The sequence below is a fragment of the Erythranthe guttata genome, chromosome 12, assembly GCF_056151865.1.
Source record: "Erythranthe guttata isolate IM_541 chromosome 12, IM_541, whole genome shotgun sequence".
Classification (NCBI taxonomy): domain Eukaryota; kingdom Viridiplantae; phylum Streptophyta; class Magnoliopsida; order Lamiales; family Phrymaceae; genus Erythranthe; species Erythranthe guttata.
Window position 1 is genome coordinate 17,178,678 of NC_142544.1, and position 16,323 is coordinate 17,195,000.

At 34.4% G+C, this 16,323-nt stretch overlaps 3 protein-coding genes across 3 annotated transcripts; all 3 read left to right on the plus strand.

Annotated features, from left to right (window-relative positions):
- Window positions 1-1,052: 1,052 nt before the first annotated feature.
- Window positions 1,053-6,482, plus strand: SUT2 (sucrose transporter 2). Its single transcript, XM_088826072.1, has 14 exons — window positions 1,053-1,497; window positions 1,938-2,003; window positions 2,108-2,206; window positions 2,293-2,357; window positions 2,443-2,527; window positions 2,635-2,668; window positions 3,389-3,488; window positions 3,705-3,780; window positions 4,381-4,734; window positions 4,888-5,031; window positions 5,176-5,409; window positions 5,537-5,600; window positions 5,684-5,727; window positions 5,845-6,482. Exons 1-14 carry the CDS (start codon window positions 1,219-1,221, stop codon window positions 6,013-6,015), a joined length of 1,815 nt encoding a protein of 604 aa, XP_088682198.1. The 5' UTR covers window positions 1,053-1,218; the 3' UTR covers window positions 6,016-6,482.
- Window positions 6,483-8,599: 2,117 nt separating this feature from the next.
- On the plus strand, window positions 8,600-10,315 carry ATHB23 (homeobox protein 23). The gene is made up of 3 exons (XM_012992082.2): window positions 8,600-8,765; window positions 8,862-9,247; window positions 9,931-10,315. The coding sequence occupies exons 1-3, from the start codon at window positions 8,687-8,689 to the stop codon at window positions 10,261-10,263; spliced, it is 798 nt and encodes a 265-aa protein (XP_012847536.2). The 5' UTR covers window positions 8,600-8,686; the 3' UTR covers window positions 10,264-10,315.
- Window positions 10,316-12,278: 1,963 nt separating this feature from the next.
- Window positions 12,279-13,323, plus strand: LOC105967691 (NAD(P)-linked oxidoreductase superfamily protein). Its single transcript, XM_012992311.2, has one exon. The coding sequence runs from the start codon at window positions 12,550-12,552 to the stop codon at window positions 13,135-13,137; it is 588 nt and encodes a 195-aa protein (XP_012847765.2). The 5' UTR covers window positions 12,279-12,549; the 3' UTR covers window positions 13,138-13,323.
- The last annotated feature ends 3,000 nt before the right edge of the window (window positions 13,324-16,323 follow it).

Sequence of the window (16,323 nt, forward strand, 5' to 3'; positions counted from 1 at the left end):
TCACAACTGCGAAAAAAATACAAAATCAACTATATATTACCAAAACAAAAAAATATACAAATATTATAAATGATTTATACAATTGAAAGCAATAAACAAAAAATCCAAAAAAAATAAAAAAAATTGGAGTCGATGAACCTTAATCGACTACCAGAGCATAGTCGATTAGCTTAATCGACTATGAACATGTACATAGTCGATTTAGGTTTCATCCACAAAAAAATCAAAAAACAACCTCCCCTTCGTCACCACACCACCCAGAGCTCCTGCCATGGCCGAACCCGTTAGGTTTTAAGAAAAAAAATTGGCAATTCATCAAAAAAAAAAAAGAAAAAGCTATGGAAATTGAGCATCAAATTATAGTGAGGGGTGAAGAGGAACAACAAACAAAGCAGCAGGTACAACTCATCAATCCACCTTCACCTTCATCCTCACCCTCCCATGAATTCTCCTTCACCATCTCCCTCCACCCGCCGCCCCAACCGCCGCCGCCACAACCGCCGTCCGACATTAACACCAACAAACCAAAATCCCCTCCTCCAATCGCCGCCATCGATTTATCTCCGGCGGATGAAATCTTCTTCCACGGCCACTTACTCCCCCTCCACATCCTCTCCGGCGGCGGCGTTGGTCAACGGAGGCACCTTTCATCATTTTGGCAACGGTATCAGTGGACGGCAGAGGAGAGATAGTGGTGGTGGTGAACTGGGGAGGAATGAAGAGAGAGAAATGGGGTTGTTTGTTGATGAACGGTGAGCCAGGTTGGCAGCGGCGACGGGGGCGACGGTGATGAGAAGATTTGTCGGAGAAAGAAAAAAAAAAAAAAACAAAGAACACGGCAGAAGAGAAGCAGAAGACGAGAAGATGAGAAGACAAGAAAAAAAAGAGAGAACGGCAATGGGTTAGGGGTAATAAGGGTGGTTTGGGAATTATTAAATAATATTTGGGTAGGATATTAGGTAAGGGGGGTTTTCTCTAATTATTTTTGGGAGGGGGGGTTTTCTTAACTCATTTACCTAGATGAGGGGGGTCTTGCTAATTATCCCATTGTATTTATCTAAAAATAAAAAAAACCCGATAACCCGGATCCGTTTCCGAAAACAACAACAAACCCGGATCCATTTCCAACCCGAAAAACCGAACCACACCGAATTCGTTAGATCACACTCCAATTTTCTCTCAGCTTATGCAAATCAAGGAGGTGATTTATCAGGAAAAATGGATTCGGTTTCGATCCGAGTGCCGTACAAAAACTTGAAGCAGGAGGTGGAACTGGTTGGCCTCGACGAATTGGAGCTGTCGCGCCCCCCGCAGATCCATAAATCATCATCCCCGTCGGGATTATCGGGTGGTGAAGATTCGCCGCTGGATTCTGATCGGCATCACGCGCCACCGAACCAGTGCAGCTTATTGACGCTGATCCTCAGTTGTACGGTGGCTGCCGGGGTACAGTTTGGGTGGGCCCTTCAGCTATCTCTCCTCACTCCTTATATTCAGGTAAATCCGAGCTAAATTAAGTTCGTCATTCGAGCTTAATTGTGCTAGTAGATGCATGAATCATGATGATGTTTGCGAAATGCTAAGCAATGATTTTTTTTCACAATAATTTAGTACATAGCATAAGAATTCTGCAGATGGAGATTTTATTGGAATTTTTATATTTAAGTGATATAAAATGCATACATGCCCCTAGTTCTTTTATTATTTGCTGAGAAGGACATTCCAACTGTCAACTTGGGGGGTGGGGGGGTGGGGAGAGGTGGGCGATGAGAAAACCATTGCTAAGATTGTTTTCTGAAATTTTCTGAAGTATATTATGCCCTCCTTATAAATTATATTGCTGAATATGTAACCATTGGATGCGTAAGAATTCATTTGTTTATGTTTGTGCATTCTGTTTTACTCAGTGGTTCACTTTCCTTTATGTTTTGGTGCAGACACTTGGTATAGGGCATGAATTTTCTTCCTTTATATGGCTCTGTGGTCCAATAACCGGCCTTGTGGTATGCGGTAACAGCATTTTGTTTCAATTTAAAATGAGAATTTCACATCATGGTTCCAACCTAGTATCTATTGCTTGGATACATTTGTCATTTTGCTTTTGCAGGTTCAACCTTGTGTTGGTATATGGAGTGATAAATGCACTTCAAAATACGGTAGACGGAGACCATTCATTTTTGTTGGATCTCTGATGATCGCTGTTGCTGTACGTATGCTATGATGCTCATGTTTGTGTTTTTTGGTTGAGGGATATTGAACACACCAGCTAAACCATTTTGTTTAATAATATAGGTCATAGTAATCGGGTTTTCTGCAGACATTGGTTACATTTTGGGGGATACACAAGAGCATTGCAGGTCTTTTGAACTTCTCAATTTTGTCCTTGTTTTATATCTTCTTTTCAGTTCTAGAAATTTAGTAAAACGACTTGTCTCAATGCAGCACATTTAAAGGTACTCGGACCAGGGCTGCTATTGTCTTTGTAATTGGGTTTTGGATGCTGGACCTTGCAAACAACACTGTGCAGGTTAGTTTCAAAAACCTTGTGTTGTGTAACATGGGAAGGATCTTTCAATTACTACAGTTTCGTCTACAAACCGATTTTTTTTTTTTTTTTTTTTTAATAATTTGCAGGGTCCAGCGCGAGCTCTGCTTGCTGATTTATCAGGTAATGCCTCCCCTTCATTTGAATGTCATCTGAAAAAAATTGAGGCTAGTTCATCTTTTGGCCACAAACTATTAATACACTGAAGTTGGATCTTTTACAAGTTATTTCATCTCAGTTAACCAAATCTTGAGAGTAGGTCTAGTTTTCAGCTTTTAGTATCATGCACCGTAGATGGAAAATACTTGTTTTATTTGCACATTATGTTCTTGAGAGAGAATGAGTATAACACAGTGCAAATTTGTACATTGTTTTCTTGAATTTTTAATTAAGTTTTAGCCTTGGAAATTAATAACAAAAAATGCACCTGTGATCTCCTCTCTGGCTCACCAGCAAGTCATTATTTGTCTCGCCGCAACATTAGTTTTTTTTTGTTTTTTTCACATCTGCCCACCTCGCCAATTGGATTCACATATTTGTCAGCATCAAATTGATTTTTAAAATGTCTAAAACCCAAAACAATATGTCGAAAGTAAAGCAAGGGAGGTAGAAATATACTCTGTCACAATATCATGATTTCAAATTCTTGTTCCTGTGCTTATTAACCTGTCCCCATTCCAACAGCCACTGATGGGGACCCATGATAAGGAACGAAAGGAGAAAAGCATAAGCTTTCAATTTAGTTTATCGATTCCATAATAAGTATTTTCCCTAAAATTATCATTTGACAAACATCCAGCATTCTTAAATGGATAATCAAGAGATCCTCACCTCTAATTGTAGGTCCTGATCAAAGAAATTCAGCAAACGCCATATTTTGCTCTTGGATGGCTGTTGGAAACATTCTAGGATTTTCCTCTGGTGCTAGTGGAAATTGGCACAGGTGACATTTAATAATAACGTTCCATATGCTCTGTTATGCTAATTTAGTAAACTAGTTCGAGTTCTGTTATTATCATGAGATTATATAACTAGAAAACGTCACATTGGAACTGATTTGCAATCTTATCATTGTACAGCATTATACATTCATTATATAAACCCTTGGTAAGTCAGTTTTCTTATTGATTTCATACATTTATTTGTGTTTTGTGAGCAGATGGTTTCCTTTTTTGACGAGCAGAGCTTGCTGTGAACCATGTGGGAATCTCAAAGCTGCATTTCTAGTTGCAGTGGTGAGTAATTGGGTGCTTAGGAGCATTTGCTTTGTGTATGATTTTTTTGGACCACTTGTTACCAGATGTTGACTTATTATTAATCAAGTTGCTTATGAAATATGAATGGTAGTCTCTCTGCTGAAAATCCATCTTGTTTCCCTCTACTCCATTCGCCCCAAACATGGATTTAGGATAAGAGCTTAAAATATTGATTTGTGTTTCAACTCGGGAAATGTAGTGGCAGGCAATTTTTTGGTAGATAAATTTATTTTAATGAAATATTTTGTGATGTTTTGGAAAGGAAATCAGAGCAACAAATTTGGGACAAAAGGAGTAATATAAATTGGATAATATTTTGGCAAAACCTCCCCTAAAGTTTTCAGGTGAACTGTGATATTCACTTATGTTGCTGATATGAGAATTGTCCAAGTCAGATCACATTTTATCGTGTTTTTCCTTTATCAGCCTGTTAATGTGGTCTTTGTTATTTTCTGGGTAGAGTTCTCCGTGTATCACTTTTTTGAGTGAAAAATACTTCTGAATTTCATACTGCTCTCATTAGCTGTAAATTCAGCTATTCTTATATAATTTGACCTCTAAATTCGACCTCCTATATAGATCTTCCTTGCACTTTGTACGCTCGTAACCCTCTACTTTGCAAAGGAAGTACCTTTGATGCCAAAGCAATCACACCGTCTATCAGACTCTGCTCCTCTCTTGGATGGTCGTCAGCCAAATGGATCCGACCTTTCAAAATCAAAAATTAATTCCAAACCCAATGAATATGCATTGGAAATCAAGCCCGAGAGGCATTATACAACGTATAATAGTGACAGGACCGCAGAAGAAACCAATCAGGAAAACGATGATTTCAATGACAGCCCTGGGGCAGTTTTAGTTAAGTTGCTAACCAGCTTACGCCATTTACCTCCAGCAATGCATTCGGTGCTGGTAGTCATGGCTTTGACATGGGTATGTGCTTTCTTAGGATCTGTTTTTTTTTTTTTTTTCGTTTCCGTTCTTTTTTCGGTTCTTCAGCTGCCCCTGACAAATTGCCTTCTTTCATGTCCACTGTTATAACTCTCCTCTTGTCTTATTTTAATCTTTTTTTCCTGTTCCAATTAGCTATCCTGGTTTCCCTTTTTTCTCTTTGACACTGATTGGATGGGAAGAGAAGTTTTTCATGGTGACCCAAAAGGAGAGGCTGCCGAAATTGAAGCTTATAACCAAGGTGTCAGAGAAGGTGCATTTGGTTTGCTATTGAATTCTGTAAGAACTCAGAATCAAGTACCGTTGGACCGTTAGTTTTACTTTTTACAGATCCTAATTTCAAGTACTAAAAGAGTTGCAATCATTATGCTTAGAGTATCTAGCATGTTTTTAACTTTATTCCTAATTTTTCTTCGATCACAGGTTGTTCTGGGAATCACCTCCTTCTTTATCGAACCTATGTGTCAGCGGATTGGAGCTAGACTAGTTTGGGCTACTAGCAATTTTATTGTGTTTATCTGCATGGCTGGCACTGCTATTATTAGCATGATATCCTTAAGACAGTATTCAGACGGGGTTCAACACGTCATTGGTGCAAATGGAACTACTAAGATTGCATCTTTGGTTGTTTTCGCTCTTCTCGGCCTCCCTCTCGCTGTAAGTGTTCAGATGCTATACTTGGTAACAAATTTAATGTTTTATTCTCTCTATATGTGAAAGCACGAGTATAAAATTCATTGCCACTCAAAGTTTATTAATTTGATGCTTTTAAATCACATTGCAGATCACTTATAGCGTACCTTTTTCTGTCACTGCTGAGTTAACCGCTGACTCAGGAGGTGGACAAGGTAATGTACTCTATCTAATTTTCCTTCGTCCGATATTTCAAAAATATGTTTCTTTGATTGCATGCGCTTGTATTTCTTTTCAGGACTGGCGATTGGAGTTCTAAACCTTGCCATTGTCATACCTCAGGCATCTACTATTATTCTACATCTTAAAAAAAAATATAATATATACATATATACATACATTCATATATAAATATTCTTCTAGTATAGTAAGTTTGATGATTTTTTTTGTTCTGATTAGATGATTGTGTCGCTTGGTGCGGGTCCATGGGATGCTTTATTTGGCGGTGGCAACATACCAGCATTTGCCTTGGCATCAGTTTGTGCTTTAGCAGCTGGTGTTATTGCAGTTCAGAGGCTTCCAAATCTTGCAAGCAGTTCTTTCAAGTCAACGGGGTTTCATTTCGGTTGACCAATGATGAATCAGCTTCCAAATATTTCCCGATAAAAGATAAACCTCCAGCCTGAGCATGCACATATTACTACTACTACTCTCACAGAGATGAGATTCCACACAATTCGTTCATTCTTTTACCCTGGACAGGGAAATATTATACGGTAAGTATTATTGTATGTTTTAGTACATTAAGTAAGCATATATAGAAGGCTGATATAGGCCCGATTTGCGGTATAGGAAAAAAATGTAGGTCCGATACAGGTTAATGTCGATCTTTTAACACTTGGTGGCGAAAGATTCATAGTTTTTTTTTTTGTTTGCAAGTCATTTGCCCTTTCACGAAACCCCGTTATGTAGCATAGTCGGAACACGTAAGTGATGGATACTCTTGAATACAGATATATTATGCCTCATAGCTTCTATGTAATACTGTTGAAATACAAATTTGATTTTTTTAGATAGTCAGAACTCCTAGTTAAAAATATTCCTAGGCAAAATTTAGACATCTCAATCAACATGATTGAGCATCTTTCTATGTTTATCCAATTGCCCACTTCTAGGCATATATGTTTGATTTCTTGCTTGCACTCAATTTCTTTTTAATTTCAATTATTAAATTCAAGAAACTCCCCCAATTTGTATACATATATACTCTATTTTGATTAATTTATATTTTGTAATTTGTTTTATTGGAAAATAGTGTTATAGTGGGGCAGCAAATAGTATACTGCCACGCTTACAGATTTAGAAACAAGCGCACATTCATTCATTATCAGATGACAAGCTGGCGCTGATTGCCCCATGCATTCATTTCTGTGCCACCAATCACCTTGTTTTTATTATTTTTTTTCTTTTCATTATTATAAAATTTAATTGTAATTTTAAATTAGCGCAATCATAAATAATTAGTTATAGTAGTACCCTCATTTAACCCAATGTTGTTGCATAAAATGGAAACACAAAATTTGCATTTATCAAACTTATATTAATAAGACTTGTATGCTTCAATTTGTCCAACCATAATTGGTAATGTTATAAAATATAAATATTTGTTTGTGTAATTGTGTGTGTTGTGTGTGTGAGAGAGAGAGTGGTTGACAAATCATTTTCAAGAGAGAGAGAGAGAGAGAGAGAGAGAGAGAGAGAGAGAGAGAGAGGCACATGGGCTCCAGTTTTCAATTTCATATAGCTGAATCAACCAAAACAATCAAGGCATGCATGTGGACTAGAAATTTCATATCTTTTCATCTTAATTAAAAAATAGAAGGAAATATTTTTATAATTATAAAATATTATATGATATATATGCATTTTTATTTAAAGTGGGGAAACTCTTTCGAGCTTCCAACTAATTATTTATATATAAATTAATAATTGTAACCTAAACAGAAGAAGAAAAGACATCTGAGAGAGGGACAGAACATATAGACAAAAAAATAAAGAAAAAAGTTAAATATTAATTTTTTTAATTTCCTTGAAATATTATTTTAATTTGTATTTATCCATGCATAGTGCATACACTGTGTTCTGGTGACTGTGTTGCAGAATTGTTGGTGATGGGAAAGAAGATAAATGAGAGAGGGTCATGCATGCATGTAGTGATGGTGCACGATAAGTGTTGCTGTGGTGCTAGCTACCAAATCCTGCCCCCTCAAATGGGACCCACCCCTGGATTCCTGCCCCCCATCTCTCTCGCTATACTTCGATCCACGGCTCAGTAATGTATTTTCAAGATGGCGCCACCAAATTTGGACTGGGGTTACATTGGATTTTTCTTACATATATAAATAATTTAATATGTTGTTTCCATTGCATAATAATTGGCGGCTTTTTTTTTTATCACTTTAAATGCGATAAATAAATTTAATAAAAATTAAATTTAGTAACATAATATTTTTAAATGGATGAAAATAATTAAAAATATATGTTATTAAAAAATATTACTATTAACTCCAACTGAATATGAAATATTACAATTACACCACGTCAGACATTATATATATAGTTCTACTAGTGTGACTGTGTGAGTGTGTGACGTCGTAGGGGAGGGAAATTGTTAGACGGAGAGATATCTCAAGGGGCGCAATTGTAATTTCACAAAACAATACAGGGATATTTGTAATTTAGTCAATTCAACCTAATAAAGTAACCTCATTGAGCATTCTAATTAGAACAACAAAGCAACCTTTTTTCTAGTGTAAAATTCAACCATTAAATTCTACACTATCTAGCTAGGTTCTATATATATCTGAATCGTAGATATTTTTATTAATGTGAAAAAAGTCAAACATAGGGCTGAACATGAATCGGGTCGGGTAATTACCGGCCAATTATATCAGCTTGCAATTTCAAATGACAACTGTCTATGTAGAAAATTATGCATCCGATTTCACCCCATATACCTAACCTCTCTTTTTTTCAAATAAATTTTGATCTGAAGTATATAATTATCCTGTATGTATACCTATATATAAATATATAATATATATAATATAAGGCATATTTCCCTTCAGAGAAATGAGCTACATGTGATTAATTCCCTGCCATCTTTTTCAATCATATATATATTATATTTTTTTTCATTTTTATTATAATAATTGTCTCTCTTTTCAACCATTTTGTCCAATTAAAAGAAACGAATTGAATGATCGATCACAAACTAAATTATTAATTCTGATCAAATTAAATGGGCTTCTTCCACTCCAATTTCATGCTGCAAATCAATCCACAACAAGAAGATGATCACCACACTACACAATTTCATGGTACTTTATTTAATTTCTGCATTTGATTTTCAAGATTCTTTTTTTTTTTTTTTAATGTGTGTGTGTGTGTATAAATATATGTATATGTATGTATAGGTGTGGCGTCTTCGCTGCTAGGGAAGAGACCGTTGGACGAAGATTATACGAACAATAACAACATTATTAATCATTGTGGGGACGATGAACTATCGGACGACGGATCAAACATCGGAGAGAAGAAGAGGAGACTGAACATCGAACAAGTTAGAACACTCGAGAAGAGCTTCGAGTCTTGCAATAAGCTCGAACCGGAGAGGAAGATCCAGCTGGCACGTGCCCTAGGGTTACAGCCACGTCAGATAGCCATTTGGTTCCAAAACAGAAGAGCGAGATGGAAGACCAAGCAGTTGGAGAAAGACTACGATCTTCTCAAGACGCAGTTCGATGCTGTTAAGCTTGAAAACGACGCGCTTCTGACATTGAACCAGAAACTTCATGCTGAGGTATATATATACATATATATACATATCTATGTGTGTGTGTGTTTGTTATTAAAATTTGAAACTCTTACTTAACCCTACTCTAATTACTCACCATCTTCCAAAAATGAAGCAAATTTGCAATAAAATGTTGTGTATGATTTAGGGGTCCTAGTCGGAACGGAATTTCCGAGTTCTGCGGATTTTAATATGAAATTTTCTAACTTTGGGAAAGTTGGATATCGGATATCCCGATTTCCAAATTTTTTTTGGATTAGAATTGAAATTATTTTTGGAAATTCAGATTTCCGATCCAATTTTGATATACATAAATACTTTCGATTTTTGCGAAATATATTATACTGTATTGTATGTAAAAATATATTACATATTTTATAATTTAATAAGTGGGACTATAGTAGTTTTTATTTATATGTCATTAAAAAACACAATTCATTTGTTATATTTTGTTTTTTGAAATTTTCGAAAATTCCAATTAAATTTACCGAAAGAAAATTGGTTCCAGTTGTGTGATATCTTTCCGAATTTTCGGAATCTCCGGAATCGGAACACATTTTTTGAATTCCAAAAAACTTTGGAATTGAAATCGAAAGTGTTATTTAATTTTCGAAAAGATCTGTTTCCGAACCGATCCATACGACTTTGCACCCTAATCTGATCGTACGAGTTATAATTGTTTGATGAAGATAAAGGCGTTGAAGAAGAGGGAGCCGACGGAGTCGATAAACCTGAACAAAGAAACGGAGGGTTCGAGCAGCAACAACAGAAGCGAAAACAGTTCAGAAATGAAGAATATTGCATTATCAGATATTAATTATTATTCATCAAGAAATGGTGCAACAATTGACGGCCCGTTAACTGCAGCAATTATCCGGCCGCTTTTCCCATCAAGAGTAACGGACAATATCCAAACCGCCGTTAAGGAAGAAAGCCGCAGTAGCAGCTTGTGTAACTTGTTTTGCAGCATGGATGATCAGACTGGGTTTTGGCCTTGGCTAGACCAACCAAATTTCAATTAATTATTTATTTATTATTTAGTTAATTGATTATATTATAACAATTTAAAATTTATATATATGTGTGTTGTTTATTTATTTTAATTAAAAAATTAAAACCCCCCACAAAGAAAGGAGGGGTGGTGTATATCCCCACATAAGTGTCGTATTCACTACTATCAAATTAGTCCAATTTTGCTAACAGTAGAAACCAATCAATCAATCAAAAATGGTAAAGGAAATATATTCCATTATAAATTTTTGGAATTTTTTTCTAGAGAGAGAAAGAGGGGAGGAGAGAGAGAGAGAGAATCACACATTCCAAGAATGAGGAATTGGAGATGACAAAGAGATTGAAGATGAGAGAAGAAAACAAAAAAGGGGCCATTTGCGAAAGCAGCTTTTTTCTTTGCTTCTTGCTGACAAAGTGACACTCAAAATGTGCATGGAATCTTATTATTATTATTACTAGCATTTTCCCGTGCGATGCACGGAATAGCATTTCAAATGAAAATGATGATTAGTTTAGTACATGATAATTATAATTATAATAAAATTTATTAGTGATATTAAAAACAACATCAACATTTATACGGATTTAATAATACAAACTCATTAAAAAAACCTATAAAAACTTAATTGTCAATCATTAAATAAATAAAGCATATTTTTTATTAGAAAAATAGGCTGGAAAATAATAATTAAAAAAATATAGATGTAGTGGATTATGATTGTGATAGCGGAAATTTGGTGTTAAAATAGTTAGAAAAAAAATGCTGCAAAATAGGAGATAAAATAAATATATTTACACATAAATTAATTTATTTTTAAAAATATGCCACTAGGGTTTCTTAGGTTACCCTAGCATTTCTTTCTTTTATATATAAAATTATTATTATTATTATTATTATTATTATTATTATTATTATTATTATTATTATTATTATTATTATTATTATTATTATTATTATTATTATTATTATTATTATTATTTTGGATGCACTTGATCCCAAACTCGTAATTAGAGACATAGGAACATACTTATAGCTCATAATTAAATTAACCAAACATGTAAATAGTTTAATTGTCATTATAGATTATTAGTTCATTCCTACTAATTCTCTATATATTCCTGGAATATGTGGTTGACTTAGGCATCAGAGGTTTTTCGTCGTCAGAACGTAGCTCCAACATGTGTTGCGGACGAGGCTCCACTAATTGAAGAACACTGTCGAAAAGTCGTTGATGATTCAAAACTTACATTTAGGTGAATCGTTTTAATAAATTGTTGATGGCGCATCATTTTCTGGGATAATGGTGCTGATGAATCGAATTTAATTCCATCCAAGAATTTCACTTTCCCATTCGAAATTCATACTTATATATTTGGATTTTGGCAATATATACACTTTACTTCCATATAATGAATTCAAATTCCTTCGGTGTCACTAGCAAATACAAACTTGCACGTTTTATTTTGGAATTTGCCCCTAAATATATATACTGCGATTACATGCATCCGATGATTATTTGATCAAGGGACGTAATTTATAATTTGAAATAAAATAAATAAACAAATAACATATATAGTATGGTTCCTATATGGAGAGAACATTAATTAAGAAGTAGCATATTAAAAATATTAATTAGGGACAGCTAATTAATGAGCAGTAATTAATGTATATAGAATAGTTGGAAAGTGAAGATCAACATGGGATCATGTGCACATTATTTTTCAAATTAAATCACACTTTCAGATCCAATATTATTATATATATTCCAGCAATTAAAAAATTCTTTATATTAATTAAGTGTGTATATAAGGTCCTCAACCGGCCACATGCATCCATGCAAGAAAATATAAAATGGAGCTTTGCCTTTATCTAAACCACTGGTTTAGAGAAAAAAAAAAAAAAAAAAAAGAATATATATACTAGATTTAATAAATTATTTTTAAATAATTCTAATTCTTTATTCTCCAAAAAGAAAACGTTTTGAAAACATGTTTAAACAATTAGAAATAAACGGTCGAGATATCTTCAGACAGAGTCAAGCCCAAAATAATCAATGTATACATTTTTTATGCCCGAATTTAAGTGTTATGGCCCAACCATTTAAGTAATCAGGCCCAATATTTTTAACAATAAAAAAATATTACAATAAATTCACATTCTTCCACCAACCAAAATCTGCCACGTCAACTACCCTAAGCCACTGAAAATTCTCAAAAACAAAAAAATCCCGGAAAGTAGTAATAGAGCCTCATCCACTACCAACTGTTCTTCTCAAACGGATAATCCACGCGCGCCCATGGCCACCACAAATTCCCCCGCCGCCGCCACCACCTCCTCCGCCTGCATACCCTTCTCCTCCCACCACCACCACTCCCCCTACTCAATCACCAAACTATCCTTCACAAGGCGGCCGATCTCCAAATCCCCCCGCCTACTCACAACAAAGCTCCACGTGTCGTCTTCCAAGCCAACCCCCACCACCACGGCCAAGAAAAACGAAGAAGCCATATTCTTCGACGGCGGGGCTCACTACGGAGACCTTCTGGCGAACCTGATCCTGGGATTCACTCTGCTCTGGCTGCCGCTAACACTGGCGGCGGTGTTCAGGGCGTTTTACCTGAGGTACAGGTTCACTAACCTGCGGGTGACGGTGATATCAGGGCTGACGGGGCAGGACAGGAGCGACTTCTCGTACGACGTCGTAAAAGATGTGCAGGTTGTACCGAGGTTTATTGGAGAGTGGGGTGACGTTATCATAACCCTAAGAGATGGAACCAAGGTTGATTTGAGGAGTGTGCCCAAGTTTAGAGAGATTGCTAAGTACTGTTTGTCTATGGCCGAGAAGCCTGTTGTTTTGAAGGAGAGTGGTGTTAAGGGGTTTTGAGATATATGGCTTTTTTTACTTTTTTTTTTTTTTTTGTTTACAAGGTTTGTAATAAATTTAGAAAAAAAAAAAGATTGCATTTGTATGAAGTGAGTACATTTATTTTGTTCATGTTGTTGTATGTGATTAATTGGTTCTACTGTTTGTTGTATATATTGTTGATTAATGATCTGCGGGATTTCGATACGTTGTTCGAGCGGTTGAATGTCTTTGATCGCATTCGTATTTACTTGGTAGTTGTTTCAAATTCGAATTTGAAGATTTGAGTTATAAAAATTAGAGTTAATATATATATATATATATATATATATATATATATATATATATATATATATATATATATATATATATATACAGTTAAACCTCTATAAATTAATACAGTTGGGATCATCAAAATTTCATTAATTTAGCGAAATATTAACTTATCGATAAATTAATAAGTTATTAATTTATACATTAATTAATAACTTATTAATTTATGAAATTACTTTTATTATTATTTTCAATAAATACGTTTTTTTTTAAATTACGTGTATATTATTCATTGTACCATTAGTTCAATGCACTATAGAGCCCGTTTCACGAGCGGAAGCTCTTAAAGCAGCGATGATATAGAACGATTTTATGTTGAGTTATGAGAAAACTATACCGAAAGTTCTAACCATATTAAAAAGAGTGAGGGACGAGATTGATGGTAATGTGAAATTCAACAAGAAACAAGGGACAATTAAATTATATATTATTAAACTTTCATAGATCTACAAAATATGTATTGTACCATGTAATTTAAGAATTATTTTTATGCATTATTAATTTATATATTATATGGGGCTTCTTAAAATTTTCGAATGTGTATTATCTTATAAATTTAGCGAATTATTAATTTAGCACGTTGTCCCCGAGTCGGGACCGGAAAAATTTATTATTTAAGCGAGGTTATTAATTTATCGGGTATTAATTTATCGAGGTTCTACTGTATATATATATATATATATATAGAGAGAGAGAGAGAGAGAGAGAGAGAGAGAGAGAGAGAGAGAGAGAGAGAGAGTTAAATTTTACTACTAATCTAGCTACTTATGACACTTATGGAGTCAAATTCAATGGATCTTCTATGTTCCGTGAAATGTTTTCTAGTTTGTACTCGTTTTGTGCAAAAATGCAGTTTCTGATGCACTATAATATTCAACGAGATACCTTCTTGTTTTGCAAAATCATGCACCAAATCCCTCTATGTTACAAAAAACTTGCATAAAACCCCCTCTGTTGTTTACGACGTTAACTTTTAACGGAAAAGGGGATTTCGTGCAAAGTAAAATGAAACACAAGGGGGTTTTACGCAAGAATAAAAACATTGGCGCATGTTTTCCTTAACACATGGGGATTTTATGTTGTTTACCCCATAATTTCCCGGAAAATGAATTTAGTTTAGGCTGCGACTATATGCAAGACTAATTCCACTTGTGTAAGACCAAATTAAAATTTTTAATGTGTAAATACTATAATACCCTTGTTAAAACAAATAGAAAATCGTAAATGTGCAATACCAAAAACTCAAAATACAGAAAAACCCTATCACAAAATCAGACCAACTCTCATCTTCTCCAAAACCTTTCTCCATCCACTTCCGTAAACCCACTAAACCTAAACATTCAAAATCATCAAAACTCAACAAATTTTACAAAGATGGTAAGTATGGAGTCAGAAGACATCAAAATAGAAGATTCTACGGTGGAAAAACCCAAGAAAGTATGCATTTATGTGTTGTTTATCTAGAATATCGTTTTTCCAAAAAAAATCCGGCGCAGACGCGGTCAACATGTACAAGTCGAATTTTATAAGTAAACATCGACATTGAGATGTCGATTTTGGAGTACAAAATCGACACTAGTGTCGAAATTTGACTGTTTGCAAATTAGTCTAAATATACTAAATTTCGACATTAAGGTGTCGAATTTATGGCCATATATTCGACACCTTAATGTCGAATTTATGGCACTTATTCCATATTTTCTTTGTTTTTTTTTAATTATTTGTTATTTGGTCTTGCAAGAGCAAACAAAAGCCAATTTAATGTATAGTATATTTGTCATTTCATCTTAATAAAATGAAATCTTTTAAAATCTTTCTTTAATTTGATATTGCATAAGTGGAATTAGTATTGCAAATAGCCGCAGTCTTTAGTTTATATAGTTTATAGGTTGGAACAAAGTAGTTGGATCATAATGGGGTGATCCGGACCCGTGCTTGAGTGGGGCTCCAAAGAAACAGTATTCAATTTGCGGTGCACAGAAATTGGGCCATCAATTTAATTATATATCCAGCCCCTTAAAATAAGGCTGCTCCACTGCTGGGTTATTGGACCCATTTAAAGGATACACAATTCGGGTCGGAGTGGTGAGTGTACTTGTTTCTTGGCAGCTTTTCAATAAATAGACTCGAGTTCTTTCTTTTTTTTTTTTTTTTTTTTTTTTTTTTTTTTTTTAACATACAATTTGTAGGATGAGAAAAGCAAAAGGCACATATTTATTGAAATATTTTCGAAAAATCCGCACATTTATTATAATATAAAATAATATCAATTTCATAAGAGTCTAGAAGTTAAAAATATATGAATATACGCACTCAATAGCATATAGAGCTTAGGACGATTCCAAAGAGCTTACTTAGAGAGTTTATACTGAGTATTATCAGTACATGAATAGACGCACTCCACAAAAAATATACACACATGAAAATTATACAGTTGATGCTAGATGAGCTTAGTTACGGAGCTTATACAAATAGTTATACACACGTGAAAAATACACATACAATGGATAGTATAAGGAGCGTTTAGTAAAGAAGCTTAATTACATTCCTCACAAATATATAGTTAATTAATCAAAGTTAACCAGCATCTACCATTTATATCATCCAAAGGTGCATTTACAAACGCATATATACTTTTCGAACGCAAGAGAAAGTACCATACTTGATAGTCCAATATAACCCAATAACTTGAAAAAATAAATATTTAACAATAGTGAAATTAATGTGTAGAGAGTAAGATTAATTATATTGGTGGCATGCATAGGATTCCCCTAAAAATCCTCTTTTACGAGAGCGTGACTTTGCATAAAAAAGATAAGTGGAGAAAATTTCATAACATCTTACCACCTTAAAAAAGGTCAATATATATCGATC

Excerpts from the sequence above, each read along its gene's own strand:
- SUT2 (XM_088826072.1), top strand. The coding sequence starts at position 1,219 with ATGGATTCGGTTTCGATCCGAGTGCCGTACAAAAACTTGAAGCAGGAG. Across the intron at positions 2,358-2,442 it reads GATACACAAGAGCATTGCAG|CACATTTAAAGGTACTCGGA; the intron begins GTCTTTTGAACT and ends GTCTCAATGCAG. Across the intron at positions 3,781-4,380 it reads CTGCATTTCTAGTTGCAGTG|ATCTTCCTTGCACTTTGTAC; the intron begins GTGAGTAATTGG and ends CCTCCTATATAG.
- ATHB23 (XM_012992082.2), top strand. The coding sequence starts at position 8,687 with ATGGGCTTCTTCCACTCCAATTTCATGCTGCAAATCAATCCACAACAA. Across the intron at positions 8,766-8,861 it reads CCACACTACACAATTTCATG|GTGTGGCGTCTTCGCTGCTA; the intron begins GTACTTTATTTA and ends ATGTATGTATAG. Across the intron at positions 9,248-9,930 it reads ACCAGAAACTTCATGCTGAG|ATAAAGGCGTTGAAGAAGAG; the intron begins GTATATATATAC and ends TGTTTGATGAAG.
- LOC105967691 (XM_012992311.2), top strand. The coding sequence starts at position 12,550 with ATGGCCACCACAAATTCCCCCGCCGCCGCCACCACCTCCTCCGCCTGC.